The sequence below is a fragment of the Lepidochelys olivacea genome (genome assembly GCF_965140295.1).
Source record: "Lepidochelys olivacea isolate rLepOli2 genome assembly, chromosome: 5".
Classification (NCBI taxonomy): domain Eukaryota; kingdom Metazoa; phylum Chordata; order Testudines; family Cheloniidae; genus Lepidochelys; species Lepidochelys olivacea.
Genome location: NC_140415.1, coordinates 121,294,799 through 121,311,717, shown reverse-complemented (window position 1 = coordinate 121,311,717; position 16,919 = coordinate 121,294,799). Strand labels below are relative to the sequence as shown.

Here is a 16,919-nt window from a genome sequence, read left to right as displayed (position 1 = left end):
ATCGGCCCTGTAGTGACACGAGATTTATGTTGCGACTTTCTGCTCATTACAGATGTCGTAATCTTGATTAACAGCTGGTGTCGGTGTGTGCATCAGCTCCCAGAGCAAGTTTGTGTACACTCATTATTTATAGTGCCGTTGGGTTTTACTGATCTTGCCCTTTTGCATATTTAATCAATACTTTTCAAAAGCCACTTCCCATCTGACTCTGTGTTTGCCACTCCTTTATATTGTTCTGGAAGCATTCACTTGGAAGGACATTGGAAATTATTTTAAAAGCAGGACTCCTCCTCCACTGTCCCCCTTGACTGTCACTTGGCTGCAGGTGAAAGCTGGGATATTCTAATGCACCTGCGTGAGTTAGGAGGACACGCCCTTTTGTAGTACAGTGAGACTAGTGCTCTTGGTGCACTTTGGGTAGGATTTTCAAAAGCGCCAAAGAGCTCAGGCCAAGATTTTCAAAAGTGACCAGTGATTTTGGGTGCCTGACTTGAGACATCTTTAAGAGGCCTGATTTTTGGAAAGTGCTAAGAGGGTATCTCAGTATGAGCATCCAGAATCACTGGCCATCTTTGAAAACCTTGGTGTCTGTGTGGAAACTATGCATAACCTGTTGTCAAGAAGGGTAAATCAAAGTTACATAAAATTGCTCGGTGGAACTTGCTCTGTGATTATGCTTCACGGGTTGGATTTGGGCCACGTGTACTGAAGCCATGATGTTGGTAAATCTATCAGGAATGAGTGCTCTCTAAATAGACCCTTATTACGTTCTGCTGTATTTAGTGGTACAGCCTGGAGGGAGAAGGAGTATCCTGGTATAAGGCTATGGCTGTTGATCAGGCAGTAGAAGGACCTGTATTCCTGTTCTGTAGGTGATATTTTGTTACAAGCTATTTTCTTTATTATGTTCTGATCTGAACTTCTGCTGGAACTGAACCTTGGAGTGAATTACCAGGTCTGATCTCTGTTCCCAGTAGCCTACTGCATAGTTGCTTGATTGTTTTGTCTCCTTAAATTTTAGTGCTAAATCTTACTGTAAGCTGGAGCCTCCAAGAAAGATTTTAAAGGAGGGTTTAAAAGCCCAAATCACACAGTTGTTTAAACTCTGTGTGTGAAAGATTATTCTCCAGAGTTGGGATGAGCATTCGCTTGCATTCCTGAGATTGTTTTCTGCCTCTGTGGTCTGTATGCTGAACACACATTGTTCAGAGCAAGAGCAAATTGCTCAGATAGGTCTCTGTGCCACAGTTCTCATGTTCTGATGGGTTTAGCTGGCTCGGCAGCGCACGGGAGAGTGGCTGTTGCTCTGGACCCTAGGCGTGCGTGTGGGTGCTCGCAGAGAAGCATGGCTGGTCGCTTTCTGAGGATACGTGAACACTGGAGCTGGAAGTGTATCTTCCAGGGCAGGTAGACGTACGTGTGCTAACTGACGGAGCTAGCATGATACAAACAGCAGTGCAGCCATGGCAGCGCAGGTGCGGGGATGGGCTGGCCGCCCGAGTGAGGACCTAGGTCCTGGGTGTGCGTCTACTCGGTGGCCAGCTACGCTGCTATTGTTAGCATACCAAGCTCCATCCGAGCTAGTGCAGGAATGTTTACCCGAGCTAGCGTCAGTACACCCTACCCACGCTGGAAATGAAACCTCCAGTTCCAATGTCGATGTGCCCTATGAAGACCGGCGCCTGAGCCCCCAAATGCCGAGTGCCTGAGAATTTGAATTCTGTTGCCTGTCTCCACTGTCAACACTGCAGAGATGGGCTGTTTCCAAGGGGTATTTGTTTTTTTTACCACAGCTCTCCCCTCCCTTCACATCCCGGGATTGCCCCCTGAGCAGAAAGGGGCCTGCTTTGCTGCCTTCTCTGTATTTTCATGCATCCCAGCCTCCTCTTTGAGGGAATCACAGAATCCTAGAAGATCAGGGTTGGAAGAGACCTCAGGAGGTCATCCAGTCCAGCACCCCTCATACAGGCTCCAGTTAGTACTTGTATAAGAGTTTATCGAATACAGTGTTTAATGTGTGTTGATTTCTAACACAGCAGAACCTCATTAATTCTTAATTTACCGACCCACTAACCTGCTAACGCTCACCAAAAAGCCCTGCCATCCCTCTCCTCTCTCAACAAACATTTAATAGCAGAGCGTTATTGGGAAACCTGGAGTTACTGGGCCTTTGTTCCTTTTGTAGCCTTTACGGTAGCAGACCGACTGGTATACTGAGAAGTATCATCTGAGCTACTCACTCAATAAACAAACTACATTTTGTGATGCACTGTTGTGTTCGCTTACAGGCTAACTTGCAATGGGTCTCCCTGTCAGTAATGCAACTTGGCAAGGCTCTGCAGTGTGTTTAAATAGTCTGTCTTATGTATATATGTGACGTTGCACTCCATATGTTTTATGGAAATATGTTTAAGTGTGAATATGATGTACCTGGAATATGCTTCATGCAAAAGGTCTCGTGTAAGGTATCGTTACAAAGCTTATAATCTACTGAGTGTGCTCATCCTATTCGTATGAATGTATCATTCTCGTATTTGAAGCTAGAAATATGAAGTATTACTCTGAAGTCCCAAGCTGGCAGGGAAGATAGGCTCAGAGGTAGTTTCAGCACTTCAGGTGACAGTCCCAAGGGGGTCTCTGTGACCGAACCCGTCACAATGTGGTCAAAAAATAATATTTGAGGGGGAGGGAGGAGTGATATTTATTTTGATCTCTTCAGTGCCTGTAATGAGGAATTGACTTCAGTTCATAGGGTAGTTTAATAAGTCCACTCACGTGTTCCTTTTTTCCTTCCAGATATGTACTGAATGAATCCCAGAGTCGCCAAAATGTGCCATCGGCACAGGGCTCTTCTGCATCCAGTAGTGCTGGAAGTTCGGGGATCCCTCAACCTCCTCCAGGGATGAGCTTTTACGCAGCCAAACGGGTAATTGGAGATAGCCCATGGACACCTGAACAGCTGGAACAGGTAATGCAAATCACTTGGGCTATGCAGGGTATGAAATGGGAACTTCAGTAAAATGACTTGGTGGGTACAACATGCAAGGAATGCACAGTGTGGAAGTAAATGAAGAATTCACTCCAAAAAATGGCTTGCCCAGCTTGTATGTAAAGCACACGGTGCCTGAGTAGGACTCTGTAGTCTATGTGCATGTTATTTTGAAACCTGCACTTCATGCATTAAAGCACCTACAAATTATTACAGTGAGACAGAGGTCTAAGGCTGCCACTGTTGATCTGTCAACAATTTTTCCATCTAACTTTAAAACATATTTTCAGAACTTGCTAGTAAATGCACAGCTGAGCTCTGTCCTTGCCTGTGTCTTTCTCTTTGATGTAATAGAGTTTCTGAACTCTTCTCTCAGTTATATTAAACCTCCACTGCAAATGAACTTTTTGCCACCTAGAAAGCTTAGCTTCTCAGTTGAGGAGATGGAAAGAGTGAGAGTTTCCCTCTTTAGGATTACAAAAGGCCCAGATTTCAGTCTGCTAAACCTTGACATTAATGTAGCACGTCGTCTGGTCAGTAATTTTTACTTTCTCTTCTACGTTGCTGAGCAGTGTAAACTGGGAATAGTAAAGTTCATTGAAGCTGAGCAGGTACCAGAGCTTGAAGCTGTCATACACCTGGTAATAGCCTCCAGCGACACGCGACACAGTGTAGCAACTGCAGCAGACCTGGAACTGAAAAGCAAACAAAGGTAATGGCTTCTGTTTAAGAACTGGGCACTGGCATGTCTAATAATAATAGTTGCAATTGATGTAGTGATCCAGAAAGGTTACACGCTGAGAGGGGACAGCAACTCCTCTGAGTGGTTGTGCTGCTGTCCTCTTAGCTCATTCATGTGGTGGGAGGCATAGCTCAGGGGTTTAAGCATTGGCCTGCTAAATCCAGGGTTGTGAGTTCAATGCTTGAGGGGGCCATTTAGGGATCTGGGGCAAAAATTGGGGATTGGTCCTGCTTTGAGCAGGGGGTTGGACTAGATGACCTCCTGAGGTCCCTTCCAACCCTGATATTCTATGATTCTATGAATACTTTTTTAGTGGGACCCAGCGTAGTTTATCAAATGGGAAAGCCACACCGCTCTCTGACCATGCATATTTATCCTGCTGGTTAATCACTTCAACATTGCCCTGTGCTGTCCTCTTCCACAACAGCAGCAGCAAGGTTTCTTGCAGGATGACTGTCTCCTCCCCAGCCAGTGCTGGGTGGAAATAATGCTCCTCCTGGAGGAAAATCTGCGATTTTTACCTCAGGCTAGCCGATATAGTTGCTATTGCTATTTGCTGAGCCACTTGCTAAGCAGAGGCTACTCCGTTCACAGTTTGTGTGGGGGGGGCTGGAGGGTGAGAAAACCTGGATTTGTGCTGGAAGTGGCCCAACTTGATGATCACTTTAGATAAGCTATTACCAGCAGGACAGTGGGGTGGGAGGAGGTATTGTTTCATGGTCTCTGTGTGTATATAATGTCTTCTGCAGTTTCCACGGTATGCATCTGATGAAGTGAGCTGTAGCTCACGAAAGCTCATGCTCAAATAAATTGGTTAGTCTCTAAGGTGCCACAAGTACTCCTTTTCTTTTTGTAATTCTTTATCTCATGACTGCAGATTATATGTGGGGTGAGGGTGAAATTAGGCTGCACTTGAAGCTAATTAGATTTAGATTTTTTTTCCCCACAACATTACACAGTGCTGTAAAATATATTTGTAAATAATTAAGGCATAATTTTAACATGTTGCTTTTACAATTCTTTAGCTTAATTGACTGGAATAATCCTATTATCGTCAACAAAATGTACAAAGTGTACCTTGGGGATATACCACTGAAAACTAAAGAGGTAAGACTTGCGTCTAGTGCTGTGTTCCTGCTTTATTCATGAGAATCTTATTTTATTTGCCTTGGTTTGTTTGCTGGACAAAGCATCCATTTTTAGTTTGTCATTTCCTTTGATCTGTGTTTTTTGCCAGACAGTTGCTGTTGAGTAAATATTTTTTTTCTTTTTTGAAAAAAAATACACACTTTCGTGAATTATTAACAGTAGTTAGCAGTCAAGTAGTAGTAGCTACATCCAAAGAAATATCTTTCACCTTGTTCCTGACAGGGAGTTGTTCTGAAGCCAGAACTGAAACGAGATCCAGTCAGCACCCGGGTTAAATTAAAGATCGTTCCTCATCTTCTGCGTTCCAGACAAGCTGCAGAAACATTCCCAGCTAATATTCAGGTAACGTCTTCACTCCACAGCAGCTATTCATAACACGTCTACTATTTGTATCATTCCTCCAGTGCCTAGGAAAATGCTGAAACTTAACTACTGCATGTGATAGCTAGCGAAGGAAGGGAGTGCAAATAATATTTAAAAATTAAACCAGTCACTGTATCCAATCGTCTCGTGCTTCCCACCAGGTGGTGTATGATGGGCTCTTTGGTGCAAATACGAACACGAAACTGAGAACTCTGTCCCTGCAGTTTGTACATCATATTTGTATAAGGTAAGCCACTTACATGGTTTATGGTAATAGATGCAAAACTATTTCAAGCAATTTACGGAGACAACTTTGTATGGTAAATATGCTGTTGTGCTGAAGGCAAAGAATATTTAATTCTATTGCACATGGGGGTTTTTTAAAATATTGTATAACTTTTTGTATGCTAAGCTGTAATATTGGCAGAACAGAGATGATGATGATGATGGCAGTTATAGAAAGCAATTGGTTTTTGGTAGTAGGAGGTGCAAAGAATATATTTTAACATGTTTTCTTTTAAATTCCAGTTGTCCAGAAAGTAAAATAAAGCCACTAGGCCCAATGCTTTTAAATGGACTTACGAAACTGATTAATGAATACAAAGAGGTGAGTTGAAAGGTTCTTTGTTGTAGAATCACATTTATTTATTTAGAGAGACAAGGTGGTGGGGAAATACCTTTTATTGGACCAACTTTTGCTGAAGGTATTGCCTCACCCAGTGCTGTCCCTAGGGTGGTTCGGGTCCCGGGACAAATCAGCCTCCCTGCTAGTCTCCTCGCAGTCTGCCCATCCACTTGGTTACTGCTCACCTCCTCATCCCCCACCCTTCTGCCTGCTGTTTGCCTCCTCACCTCGCTCGCCCTCCCACCTCACTTTCCTGCCCGCCTCCTCACCTGAATATCGGGACAAATGGCATCCCGATCTTAAATCAGTCTGGACACAGGCTAAATATCGTGACAGTCCCGATTTTATCGAAGTGCTGGGACCCTTGAAGCGAGGGCCCCGGGGCAGTCACCCTGATTGGCTCCTACCCAAGGGATGGCTCTTACCTCACCCACCATGTCTCTCTAATATCCTGGGACCATCATGGCTACAGCAACACTGCAAGGGTTGATTTGTTTAGATTTATAAAAAAAGAAAAAAATGATTGGTCTGATTCTTATACCTCATTACTCTTGCATGATGTTTATTTTAAAAGAAAGTATAAGGAAATATTTTCAGCAGATAGGTCAGAGAGAGGAAAGGTGATCTCGTGGTACTGAACTGTGACCCAAGAGGCCTGGTCTACATTCCCCACTCTTCCATAAATTTCCTGTATGACCTTTGGCAAGTCATTTGGCTCCCAGTCTTGCAAACACTTATGCACATGCACGTGAGTAGTCATGTTGATTGCAAGACTTCAATGGGACTATTCATGTACTTGAAGTTAGCACATGCGTAACTGTTTGTTTGCAGGACTGGGACTTTATTCTCTGATGCCCAGATCCAGGGAGGTACTTAAGCCCATGTATAACTTTAAGTATGACCTTGGTGTCTTTCATTGCCTGATGAAACTTCCATGTAGTGGTCTTCAGGCGTAGTCCCAAGCAGAGTGCACTGCAGTTGTTTAATACAGAAGTATACAATCGCTTAATACAAAGCATTGGTTAGTGTGTGCAATCTGCATCGGAGGGGATAAGGTCCAACTTTCTACCCTAACAAAGGCAGAAGACTGCACGTAGCCACAATTGTAGCTTACCTCCCAGGAGCAGCTAATGGGCCAAACTTAGATTGTAGACCATGTTGCAAGGGTATGTCCATCTCTTGCCAACGGTGGGAGCGGAAACCACTTTTATCAGATCCTCTGGATGCTTCTCCATTGTGCATCAGCAACGTGTCACTCCTCTCTGGGTTGAACTTGCAAAGGGAAAGCTGAGGCTGTAACAAGCAAAGTTGAACCAGACACATTTAATAACCTTCTGATTCGGGGTGTTTTTGTTAACTACCAATTTAAACGTCAAAAGCCTCACAGATGGAGGTGGTGGTGGTGGTGGTGAGGACAGGAAAATAACAGGGGAGTAGGGCAGGGAGGCAGTGAGAGGAGTAGGTGAGGGGATGTAGGAATGTAAATGTTGCTGAGACATGAGGGAGTTTGGTAAACAAAGGAAAATAGCATTAGATGCACGTTACGTAAAGAAAGCAAGGAGGAAACAGGGTGAGAGGGGTGCTAGTAAATGCTGGGTGTATAATTAAAATCTCTCTCCCTTGTGTAAGGTGCATTGATAGTGTTTGTAGAGTCTTTAGTGGACCATAGTGCTGAAGTTCCAATCAGTGGTGATGGGCCAGGGTAACCTTGCAGCGATTTGTTATTCACTCCTGGTATTGTGAAAGGACCTGGGAGTCGAAGTCATGGACCTAGACCCCTTTGTGCTAGGCGCTGCACGGGCCTGATTGTGATACCCTGACTCAGGCTGAGGGCTTATGTAGGTGAACACTCAGTATGTGGCAGACGGGTGCAAATCTACCCCACACTAGCCTGCTGCACACTAACTGGCCATGTGGGTCCTGCTGCTGCATGCTAGAAGTTCCTTTATGCTCAGCGGCAGGGTCTACGCGGCCAGTTACTGTGGAGCAGGCGAGTTTGATTGACACCCCAGCTTGCCATGCACTAGATGTTCCTCTAGACCTTCCCTGAGTAATGCCTTCCTCCATGTGAAGTCAGTGGGACCTAAGGCAGGGTAGGGATGGTATCATTTCAACAGGTACTACCAGCCATAACTAAGGGTGTCGTACTCTGGCCCAAAACACAATGCAGGTTTTCCCAGTGTCATTTCATAAAGCAAACTTGTGGTTTTTATAAAGCACGTTACCAATGCCTGATCATGCAAACCCTTTCCTAGTCCCAGTGACTCCAATAAGGCTGTCAGGAAAGGTGTACCGATAGGAGGAGGGATGGGCCTTTCCTTTCCTTACGAAGGGTGTGGTGGGTATGCATTTAAGAAATGGTTGGATGGGTGCTACCGGAGCCAAGTGTTTAAATAATTGTTTGCCTGGGGACCCTGAACCTGTTGTGTGACGAGTGAGAGGCTCTGTGGCAAGGTGGTTGGGCTCAGTGAAAGGTGTCTGTCACTTGCTGGCCATTTCACAGACCTATCAAATCCCATCAGCTTTTCTTTCTTGAAAGATCAAGGCAGCTTTTTTGGTGCCATTTTTCGTTTCTGTGGGAAGAGTGTAACACATCTATTCTTCATTTACAAGGTGCTTAGCTCTGAGATTTGATTATTTTCTTTGTTCTCGATGTCTCCGGAACATGTTTCAAAGGTTAGGAGACAGGATGTAAAGTAAAGGCATAATTGTAAGGGATAGGTATCTGTGTTTTTCTCTCTCCTGGCTCTCTGCTGACTGGGCTTTTTATTGTTTTATAATTCAAGGACCCCAAACTGCTGTCAATGGCCTATTCAGCTGTTGGAAAACTCTCCAGGTAACTAAAGTGTATTTTAAGTAACGGGATGTCGGATATTTTTTCCAAAGCAATTTGTAACTCTGTCAGCAGGCCGGTGCGTTAGTGTCGTGCCACGTGGCCATTTGCAACAGAGCACAGCGTGTGGAGAAGCACTGTCTTGTGTCATCTCTGCATCTGTAAAATGAAGCATGTTGGTGGTTGATCATTATGCTAGGAATGACTGATGGTAGTTCGTGGAAGCATGTAGAGAGGATCTAAAAATGGTTCGCTTCTCTAGATTGCTGCAGGTTTGTTCATTTATGACTTTTAGCGGAGGTTAGCACTCATGAACTCTGTGAGCTGTGTGTTCAAAAGTGGACCTCCACACTGGCTATCAAATTGACTGTTTCATAGAATGTCTTGATTTCTGAGCCATGCTGAGCGGTTGTTAATGGGAATAATTGCCCAGTGGTGGAGGTGGATAATTTAGAACTTGAGATGATGCTTGGAGGTAGAGGTGAGTTGTAAAGAGATGAGGGAAGTGAAATGCAGAGTGTGGATATATTTGCTCTCAAATTCTTTTTAAAAAACCTTCTCAAATGATTCTATTTCAGTCGAATGCCTCAGCTGTTTACCAAGGACATAGCTCTTGTCCAGCAGTTTTTTGAAGCTTTGTGCAAGGTAGGTGATCACGTGGGTTTGGGAGAAGGTTATTATTTAATGTTTGGGGGACACACTGGAGAGTAATGAATCCTCTTGTTTTCATATTGCAGGAAGAGCCCGATACCAGGCTGGCTATTCAGGAGGCCTTGTCTATGATGGTTGGCGCATACAGTAGTTTGGAAGGAGCACAGCGTACGCTTATGGAGGCTCTTGTGGCTTCATACCTAATAAAGGTATTTTATTAGGGATAAAACTATCATTTTTTAAAGAAGAGAGATCTGCGTGGTGTCTCCTGTAGAGCGAAGAAAATATTTTTCAGTTAGTAGACATTTTCACTAAAAATGCATTTTTCAGGGCTCTGAATCCATTTGTGAGTCGGGGAATAGTTTTGGCCAGAAAAAAAGTTTTTTTTCCAGAAGCATTGAAACATTTTGTTTAGAAAATGTGGTCATTTCAGGTTGACATTTGAAACATTTCATTTGATCCAAATACTTTTTTGTTTTTTGTTTTTTTTAAATTTCTTCAAGGAAACCTTCTGCACCCCCCCTCTCACCCTCCCCACCCAAATTCTGTTTTCGGCTTGAAACTAACCAAAAAAAAATCAGTGATTCACTCAGCTCTAACCTCTAACACTGTCTCTGCTGTGTCTTGTTAGAGAGGTTCGCTCTTCCATTTTCCTTGTGCTGTTACATCTATGCAGAGGCTTTCCATGTAATGAAGTGAAACAATCTGAAAATGTTCTAGTGACTGGAATCATGATATCAGTGCACCTTTCTCTCTCTCTCCCTCCCCCCCCCCCCCCCCCCCCACAAAATTTCCCTGTCCAGGCCTATCTTTTCAGAATTGCTTGTAGCTGTGCAGCTAATGTGTACCTGGAGGTTCTGCAATTGTAGGGATAGTTGTGCATGCGTTTCCTGTGATATACACATTTACCTGTGCAAAACTAGGAGTACAAATACGTGACAGTTTTGCCCTTGCAATTCTAGATATCTGAGCCTCAAGAGAGTATTCTTTTAAGAAAGAACCTGTCCTACATCTGGAGATGCTATCCAGACCTTGTAAAGAGGCTGGGACTCACTGAGCTAATAGTTCTTTTTTTCATCTCTGGCTACTGTGATCCTATTTGCAGTTCTATTTATTATGGTCTAATCCTGCAAGTTCTTGTTTTTTAACTGCTTAGATGATTAAGGTTTGAGATCGTGGCCCATGATGCCTAATAGTAAGAGAGTGTGTGTGCGTAATTACACATTTAACTATTCACACTGTGCTTACTGCAAAAACTGGTGGTGTTTTTTCTGTGTCTTGCTGCACCAAGAATTGGTTTAGAGAGGTGGCCTTGAATTGTCGAAGTAGGGGTTGAGACACAGTAGTGTACCAGATAAGAACACTGTTAATGCTGGTCAATTTCAAGTACAATAACCTTTTCAGTGTTAATTTGAGTAGCTACTTCAGTGCTGTGTTCTTTTCACTTCAGTAACAGTTTAGGATTGGAACCTTCACAGGACCGTGTTTGTTCCTCTGGGGCAGAAGTAACACAGAATGGTGTGTAACATAATAGAAGGAAGAATTATGACCTCTTCTGATCTTGAAGAAAATGTTTAAATCCCCAGCACAGCCACTGTGTTCCATAGGAATTGTCACAAAATGTCTATGAAAAAGGATGTTGCTAAAAACATTTATGGTGGATGCTGTGACTAGATACCTTTCCAAATGTACTTCCATGTTTCCTTGCACCTCCATAATTACTTTTGGCTTAATTGGATCAGATCTAAAGTGAAGATGGTTTAGATATCTGTTTGCATGCATACATAGAAATCCTTTGTTTTTGGCTGCAAATTATTGTTTGCATTATAGTAGAAACTAGAGGTCCCAACCAAGATCAAGACCCACTGTGGCAGATACTGTACAGGCACATACATCTAATTTGTCTGGATCTGTAACTTATAGGGGCAAAACAATTATTTCCTTTTCCAACTGAAGTAAACTTTTTTTATTGTTGAAACAACTATTTAGGTTCATCTTAAGGTTTTTCTTTCATGCAATTGCCTTGGTTTAAAAAGCTTTCTGTTGTGATGGGCTAATGATTTTTATTTATTTTATTTTTTTTTAAGCCTGAAGTCCAAGTACGTCAGGTGGCCGTGAAATTTGCAAGCACAGTGTTCCCGTCAGATCACATTCCTTCCAGATACTTACTGCTTTTAGCTGCAGGAGATCCGTAAGTTTCAGGAGGTGTTAACTTTGCATCTGGGTTAAAATAAATAAATAGATTCAATGCAGTTGTTTGGAAATTGGCCATTGTGTTGCCATTATAATGGCAGACTTGCAGAGACATGTAGCTCTGCCTTATCTTGGCAAACTAGGGAGGAAGAGGAGAAATCAAAATCTTTCAGAGGGTACTTTTGTCTTTTAGTTTAAACCAGAAAAACAATGTGGGGTGAAGGATGGGAAAACAACACTTTAACTATGGGTAAGGATGGACTGACAATGTCAAAACCTTGAAGTGCTCAAGTTTTGATTTACCAACCCATCATATAATTAAATCAAGCTAAGTAAATCCGTTGCAGCTAGCATGTCTTGCACGGCATTGGGTTAGTGATATCTGAACCAGCAGTTCCCCAGGTAAGTACTTTGTGAGAGGACTAGCAATGGGTCAGCTAAGGGCAGGGCATAAAATGGGGAAAAAGAGGAGGTGAAGAGAGGGAAAACAAAACTTCATGGTGGGGGAGTAGAAAGACTGGAAACTGAAGGCAGTTTGTATAGGTTGGTTAAGATGCTAGCCTGGTAAGCTTGAGAACACTGTGATATGTAAGCCAAGAAAGTCTTTTATCATCCAGTCTCCTTTCTTCCAGAATCAAAAGGCTGTTTATATTCTGTAACCTGGAGCTGGTTCTCTGCAGTGTTTAAAAAAGCTTCTTTCCTTAAAAGCCCTCTCTCTCCCCAAGAAATTCACTTGTTGTTCGTTAAATAACATTCGTTCTGTGCTCGTGTGCAAATGACTTTCCTTTCTCATTTTTCCCCTTGAAAGACGGGAGGAGGTGCATGGAGAAGCCCAGCGTGTACTGAGAATGTTTCCTGGTAAAAATGAAAAGGAAAGTGCTGGTAAACAGATGCCTTCCTTCCCAGAAATGGTCCATTACATTCAAGACAAGGTACATTACCGCAGCACGGGTGATGATGGCAGCATGGCTTGTAATGATTGCAGGCTTTTTTACCTCCAAGGCAGTGGTGTTAGCTGAAGTTCGAGTAAAGAGCAGATTTGAGATTGCAAGAACTTCCCTCTCAGTTGGTCCTAATAGGCACCATTACTGGCCACCTTGGCAAAGAAACTAAAGGTTAAACAGGCCTATGGAAACTGATCCTTTGAAATAACTGCTTTAGGTCAGCGGGGAAAGCTTGAACTGCTGCGGCTTGTGCTGAATTAGTTATGTGCGGAGAGTTCAATGTCCGGGGCCGATCATCCAGCACCTTACACAAGCAGTTACTTCACACACACAATTCTTAAAGGAACAAAGACCATGTATTGTCTGGCCCAGAGAAAGGGAGGAATATATTGTATAGCATGTAAAAGCATTACAATATACGGAGAGAGAAAATGGAACAAATGAAGGAGGTTGCTATTAACTCAAAGGATTAATTACTCATCTTCATACTAACTCAGCGGAAAAATGAAAATGACATTGTGTGAGTCCTACAGTGTGAGATGCCCCAGGGCCTGATGTGACATACTGCTCTAGCAGTTTGTTCCCCTCTGTGTGCACTTAAAGGCGACCTGTACGGATTTAAATAATGGGCTTGTGCCCTTTTTTGCTTTTCTTATGAAGTATAAAGTCTGAAATGACTTGTTTTAAAAGGGTTTTTTTCTGCATGTTTTTTTTTCTTCCTTAGGAATATCAGGGATGTCAAATTGGAACTTAACTGCCTTTCTAGCAGGACCTCTGGGAGGTCTCAGGGATGTTCATTGTGACAGCTGATACTTCAATGTCGTAGTCATAGAGTTTAAGGCCAGAAGGGATCACCAGGTCATCTAGTCTGAGCTTCTGTATACCACTGGTTATTAACGCCAGCACGCTAAACCCAACGAATGGAATTAGACAAAAGTATTGTAGCCCACAGGAAACTAATCTATATTATGTGCCCCAGGCAAAGCACGGGAGGGACTGAGATGTGTTAGTGCCCAAGGTCCCTGTAATGGCAGGGAAACAATTGAGATGTATCCAGATAATCCCTGCAAATGACCCGCTGCAGAAGAAGGCAGAAACCCCTAAGGTCACTGCCAGTTCAACCTGGGGGAAATTCCTTCCTGACCCCACAGATGGTGATCCGATCCTGAGCATGTAAGCAAGAACCAGTTAGCCAAGTAGCTGAGAGAGAGAATGCTTGGTGCCACCTCAGAGCCCTGGCCCATCCTGTCCAGTGGCCCATCTCCAACCCTGGCCAACTCTGATGCTTCAGAGGAAGGAGATTAAAATAAATCCGGAATGCATTGAGGGAAAATTCCTTCCTGACCCCCTGCAGGTGACTGGCAGAAGTCCTGAAGCATGAGATTTAGGCACATAAGATAAATTCATGGCTATGAATTTATACACATTTGTTCTTGTATCAGCATTGTCCTTTAACTTAAATAGCTCTTCACTCTCCCTGATGTATTTTTAGAGAGCAGTCATATCCCCTCTCAGCACCGTTTGCTAAGCTAAACAAGCCAAACTCTTCCAGTCTCATCTCATAAGTTAGATCCTTCATTGGCCTTGATCATTCTACTTGCTCTTCTCTGCTCCTGCTCCAGTTTGAATTCATCTTTCTTGAACACGGGTGAACAAAATTGTACCCTGTATTCCAAATGGGTCCTACCAGTGCCTTGTACAATGGCATTAATGCTTCCCTATCCCCACTGGAAATGCCTCTCCTGATACATCCTAGAATCCCGTTTGCCTTGTTCATAACTGCATCACATTGGTTGCACATAGTCATCCTGTAATTGACCAGTACACCTAGGTCACTCTCCTCCTCTGTCACTTCCAACTGAAGAATTTCTGCTACAAGCTGGTGGTTCATATTAGACACTAAGCACTTTGTGCTATTGAATTTCATCCCATTTCTGTTTCTCCAGTCTTCAAGGTCCTGCTGTATAATATTACGATCCGCCTGTGTATGGATAATACCCCCCAACTTTGTGTCCTCAGCAGATGTCATTGAACTGAGGGGAGATGGTGTTGAATTTCTAGCAAGAACTTCCTTTATCCGGGATAGGAGTCGTTCCGGTTAAATAGGTGTTTTAAAAAAAACCCAGAATTTTCATCAATGTGACTAAAAATCCCTTTCAGTTCACTTTTTTTGTTCTCGTGGCTCTTGTGATGTCACTAGTTCACTCAGGATCGCAGAGTCCTTCAGATTAGACACAACCTGAGTTTCTAGTGTGAAAAACAAACAGGAGAACCCCCTTTCCACACCCCCATCATTATTCAGGTCTGTCTTTAACAGAAGCATCAAGACCAAGTTTTCCCCTTTGCTGAGACACCTTTACGTGTTTGTTTTTCATAAGCAAGTGGTGAATAATAAATGTGTGCTGGAGCTGGTCCATGTAAGGAACACTTTACGGCCAGGATCAGTGTGCAAAATGACTTCCCTACGTAAATGAGCTTAACTCTTGTCTTCAAAATCTAGAGAACTAAATTTAAAGGAGGAGTAAGATCCAGTGTTTCGAGAGTCTTGAGTCGTGGACTCTGATCCAAAGTCTTCCACTCATTCGCTCATTTGACTTCAGATGCTTGCTTAAGCTGTCTGTGCCTTGTTAGGGCCCCAATTAAGCAAAGAATTTGAAGATATAATTGACTCCACAATTGTTGAATCCAGGCCTAGAGCCATCGTACATGCTGATAAACTAATATCTGCCTACCTTACTGGGGTTTTGAAAGTAGGGCTGGTTTACTCTTGAAAGATGTTGAATTGTTGGAATTGAAACATTCTGTGGGAATGTGTTGATTTTGATGAGTTTCCCTGGGAAACCAGGCAGGTTTCCTGCTGGTTCCTAAGCTTCCTGGCTTCTTGCCAGCCTGAGCTGGCAGTCTTGGAAGACTTTTTGGAATTTAGTTTGAAATTTTTGAAATTAAATGGTGTTTTTTGAATAATTTGGTTTGAAATTTTGAGGAAGAAAATTCCAGCTCCAGTTGTGAGGCTTAATTAATTATTGTGAAGCACTTTTGAGATCTTCTGGTTAAATGCATTATGCAAATGCACAGTGTTTTGTTTATAATTACATTTGCTGAATGGAAGATAGTGGTACAATTAGTTGCAGCAGAAAATATTATTACTAAGTATATACCATTTACAGTCTGGAGTGTACCCCTGCTAAATCTATGTGTTTGTTATTTAGGCCTCTCACCGAATGAAAACTCCTGCTAAATACATGACCGGAACTGCAGTCCTGCCTTTCAATCCTGCTACATTTGGAGAGGTAATTGTGTCTGTCTCATTGCAATAGCGATGCATTCTTACATGTCGTTATTTAACCTATGGGACACTGGGAGAACAGTGGTGATAGCATGTAAGGCACTAACCTGGGACTCTGGCAATCTGGGTTCAGTTCTTTAAGGAATTCTGGGGACTTTACCTGACTGACTTTGCCACAACCTCCTCCATAATCTTCCTTAAAAAGGGAGATTTGAGTTAGTTCGGTAGTTGGTGTGTCACTGGCAAGGGATGGTTTTCTGAGGAGAATATTTTGACAGTGCCTCCTTGAACACACCTAGCATCCTAACCTCTCAAGAGAAGGCACTGATGGTCTCCCCCAACTGTGGGAAATCAAAGACCGAAGACGCCGCACCCCCAAGACATTGCTCTTATAGCTTGGTAGCAGGTAGGGTGGTCCTGATGTCAATGATGAGCCGTAGACTCCATGAACCAAATTCAGAGGTGATGTGTTACTTACACAATGTGGGCTAAGGGATGCTAAATTGGTGTAACATACATGCTGAGAAAAGATGCAAGTTACACCAGTTTAGAAGCACCTTTTTATTTGACCCATATGACTTAATCCAGCAGTTTTCAAACTTTTTTGAGCTGAGCACACCCTTTGAGTTACAATTTTTGGTTGTCCCCCCGCCCAGAAGACTGACGACTGGGGCGCCTGCTGGATCTGACTCCTGTTTCCCTGTGAAATACCTTAACCCTATCTTGTTCTCTTCTCTGTTTAGATAGTCTTGTACCTGCGAATGTGTCTTGCTCATAGTGCAGGCGTGGTACCAGCCTCTCAGAGCTTAGCTGACATGCAAGACCATGCTCCGGCAATTGGCCGTTATGTCAGGAACCTCCTGTCTGGCAACTTCATATCTTCCTCGTCATCTTCCACTTCCTCAAAAAGTGGAGAAACCAACCCAGTGCAAATCTATATTGGCCTTCTTCAGCAGCTGTTGTCTGGTGTTGGAGGTGAGGAACCATAGGCCATGGTGCTGAGGAAAGAAGAAAAGCTCTTTCTAGAACTTCTGAATGAGCATTGGCTAAGCATACTCAATACCCTGAACTTTGCTTCAGTGACCATAGGTTGTAACGAGAACTAACCCAAACTGTCTTAGGCCAGTTTGTAGTTTAGAGTTGT

The 16,919-nt window shown here is 43.2% G+C and overlaps 1 protein-coding gene across 2 annotated transcripts in view; it reads left to right on the top strand.

Annotated features, from left to right (window-relative positions):
* ECPAS (Ecm29 proteasome adaptor and scaffold) overlaps positions 1-16,919 on the top strand; it is an 89,893-nt gene that overhangs the window by 25,295 nt on the left and 47,679 nt on the right. For both annotated transcript variants that reach the window (XM_084627740.1, XM_084627739.1), the window contains exons 6-18: positions 2,797-2,968; positions 3,562-3,701; positions 4,757-4,838; positions 5,103-5,222; positions 5,405-5,490; positions 5,772-5,850; positions 8,655-8,704; positions 9,280-9,346; positions 9,439-9,561; positions 11,440-11,543; positions 12,354-12,477; positions 15,699-15,779; positions 16,519-16,750. In XM_084627740.1, the coding sequence (XP_084483866.1) occupies positions 2,797-2,968; positions 3,562-3,701; positions 4,757-4,838; positions 5,103-5,222; positions 5,405-5,490; positions 5,772-5,850; positions 8,655-8,704; positions 9,280-9,346; positions 9,439-9,561; positions 11,440-11,543; positions 12,354-12,477; positions 15,699-15,779; positions 16,519-16,750 (1,460 nt within the window). The remainder of the gene's footprint in view (positions 1-2,796; positions 2,969-3,561; positions 3,702-4,756; positions 4,839-5,102; positions 5,223-5,404; positions 5,491-5,771; positions 5,851-8,654; positions 8,705-9,279; positions 9,347-9,438; positions 9,562-11,439; positions 11,544-12,353; positions 12,478-15,698; positions 15,780-16,518; positions 16,751-16,919) is intronic.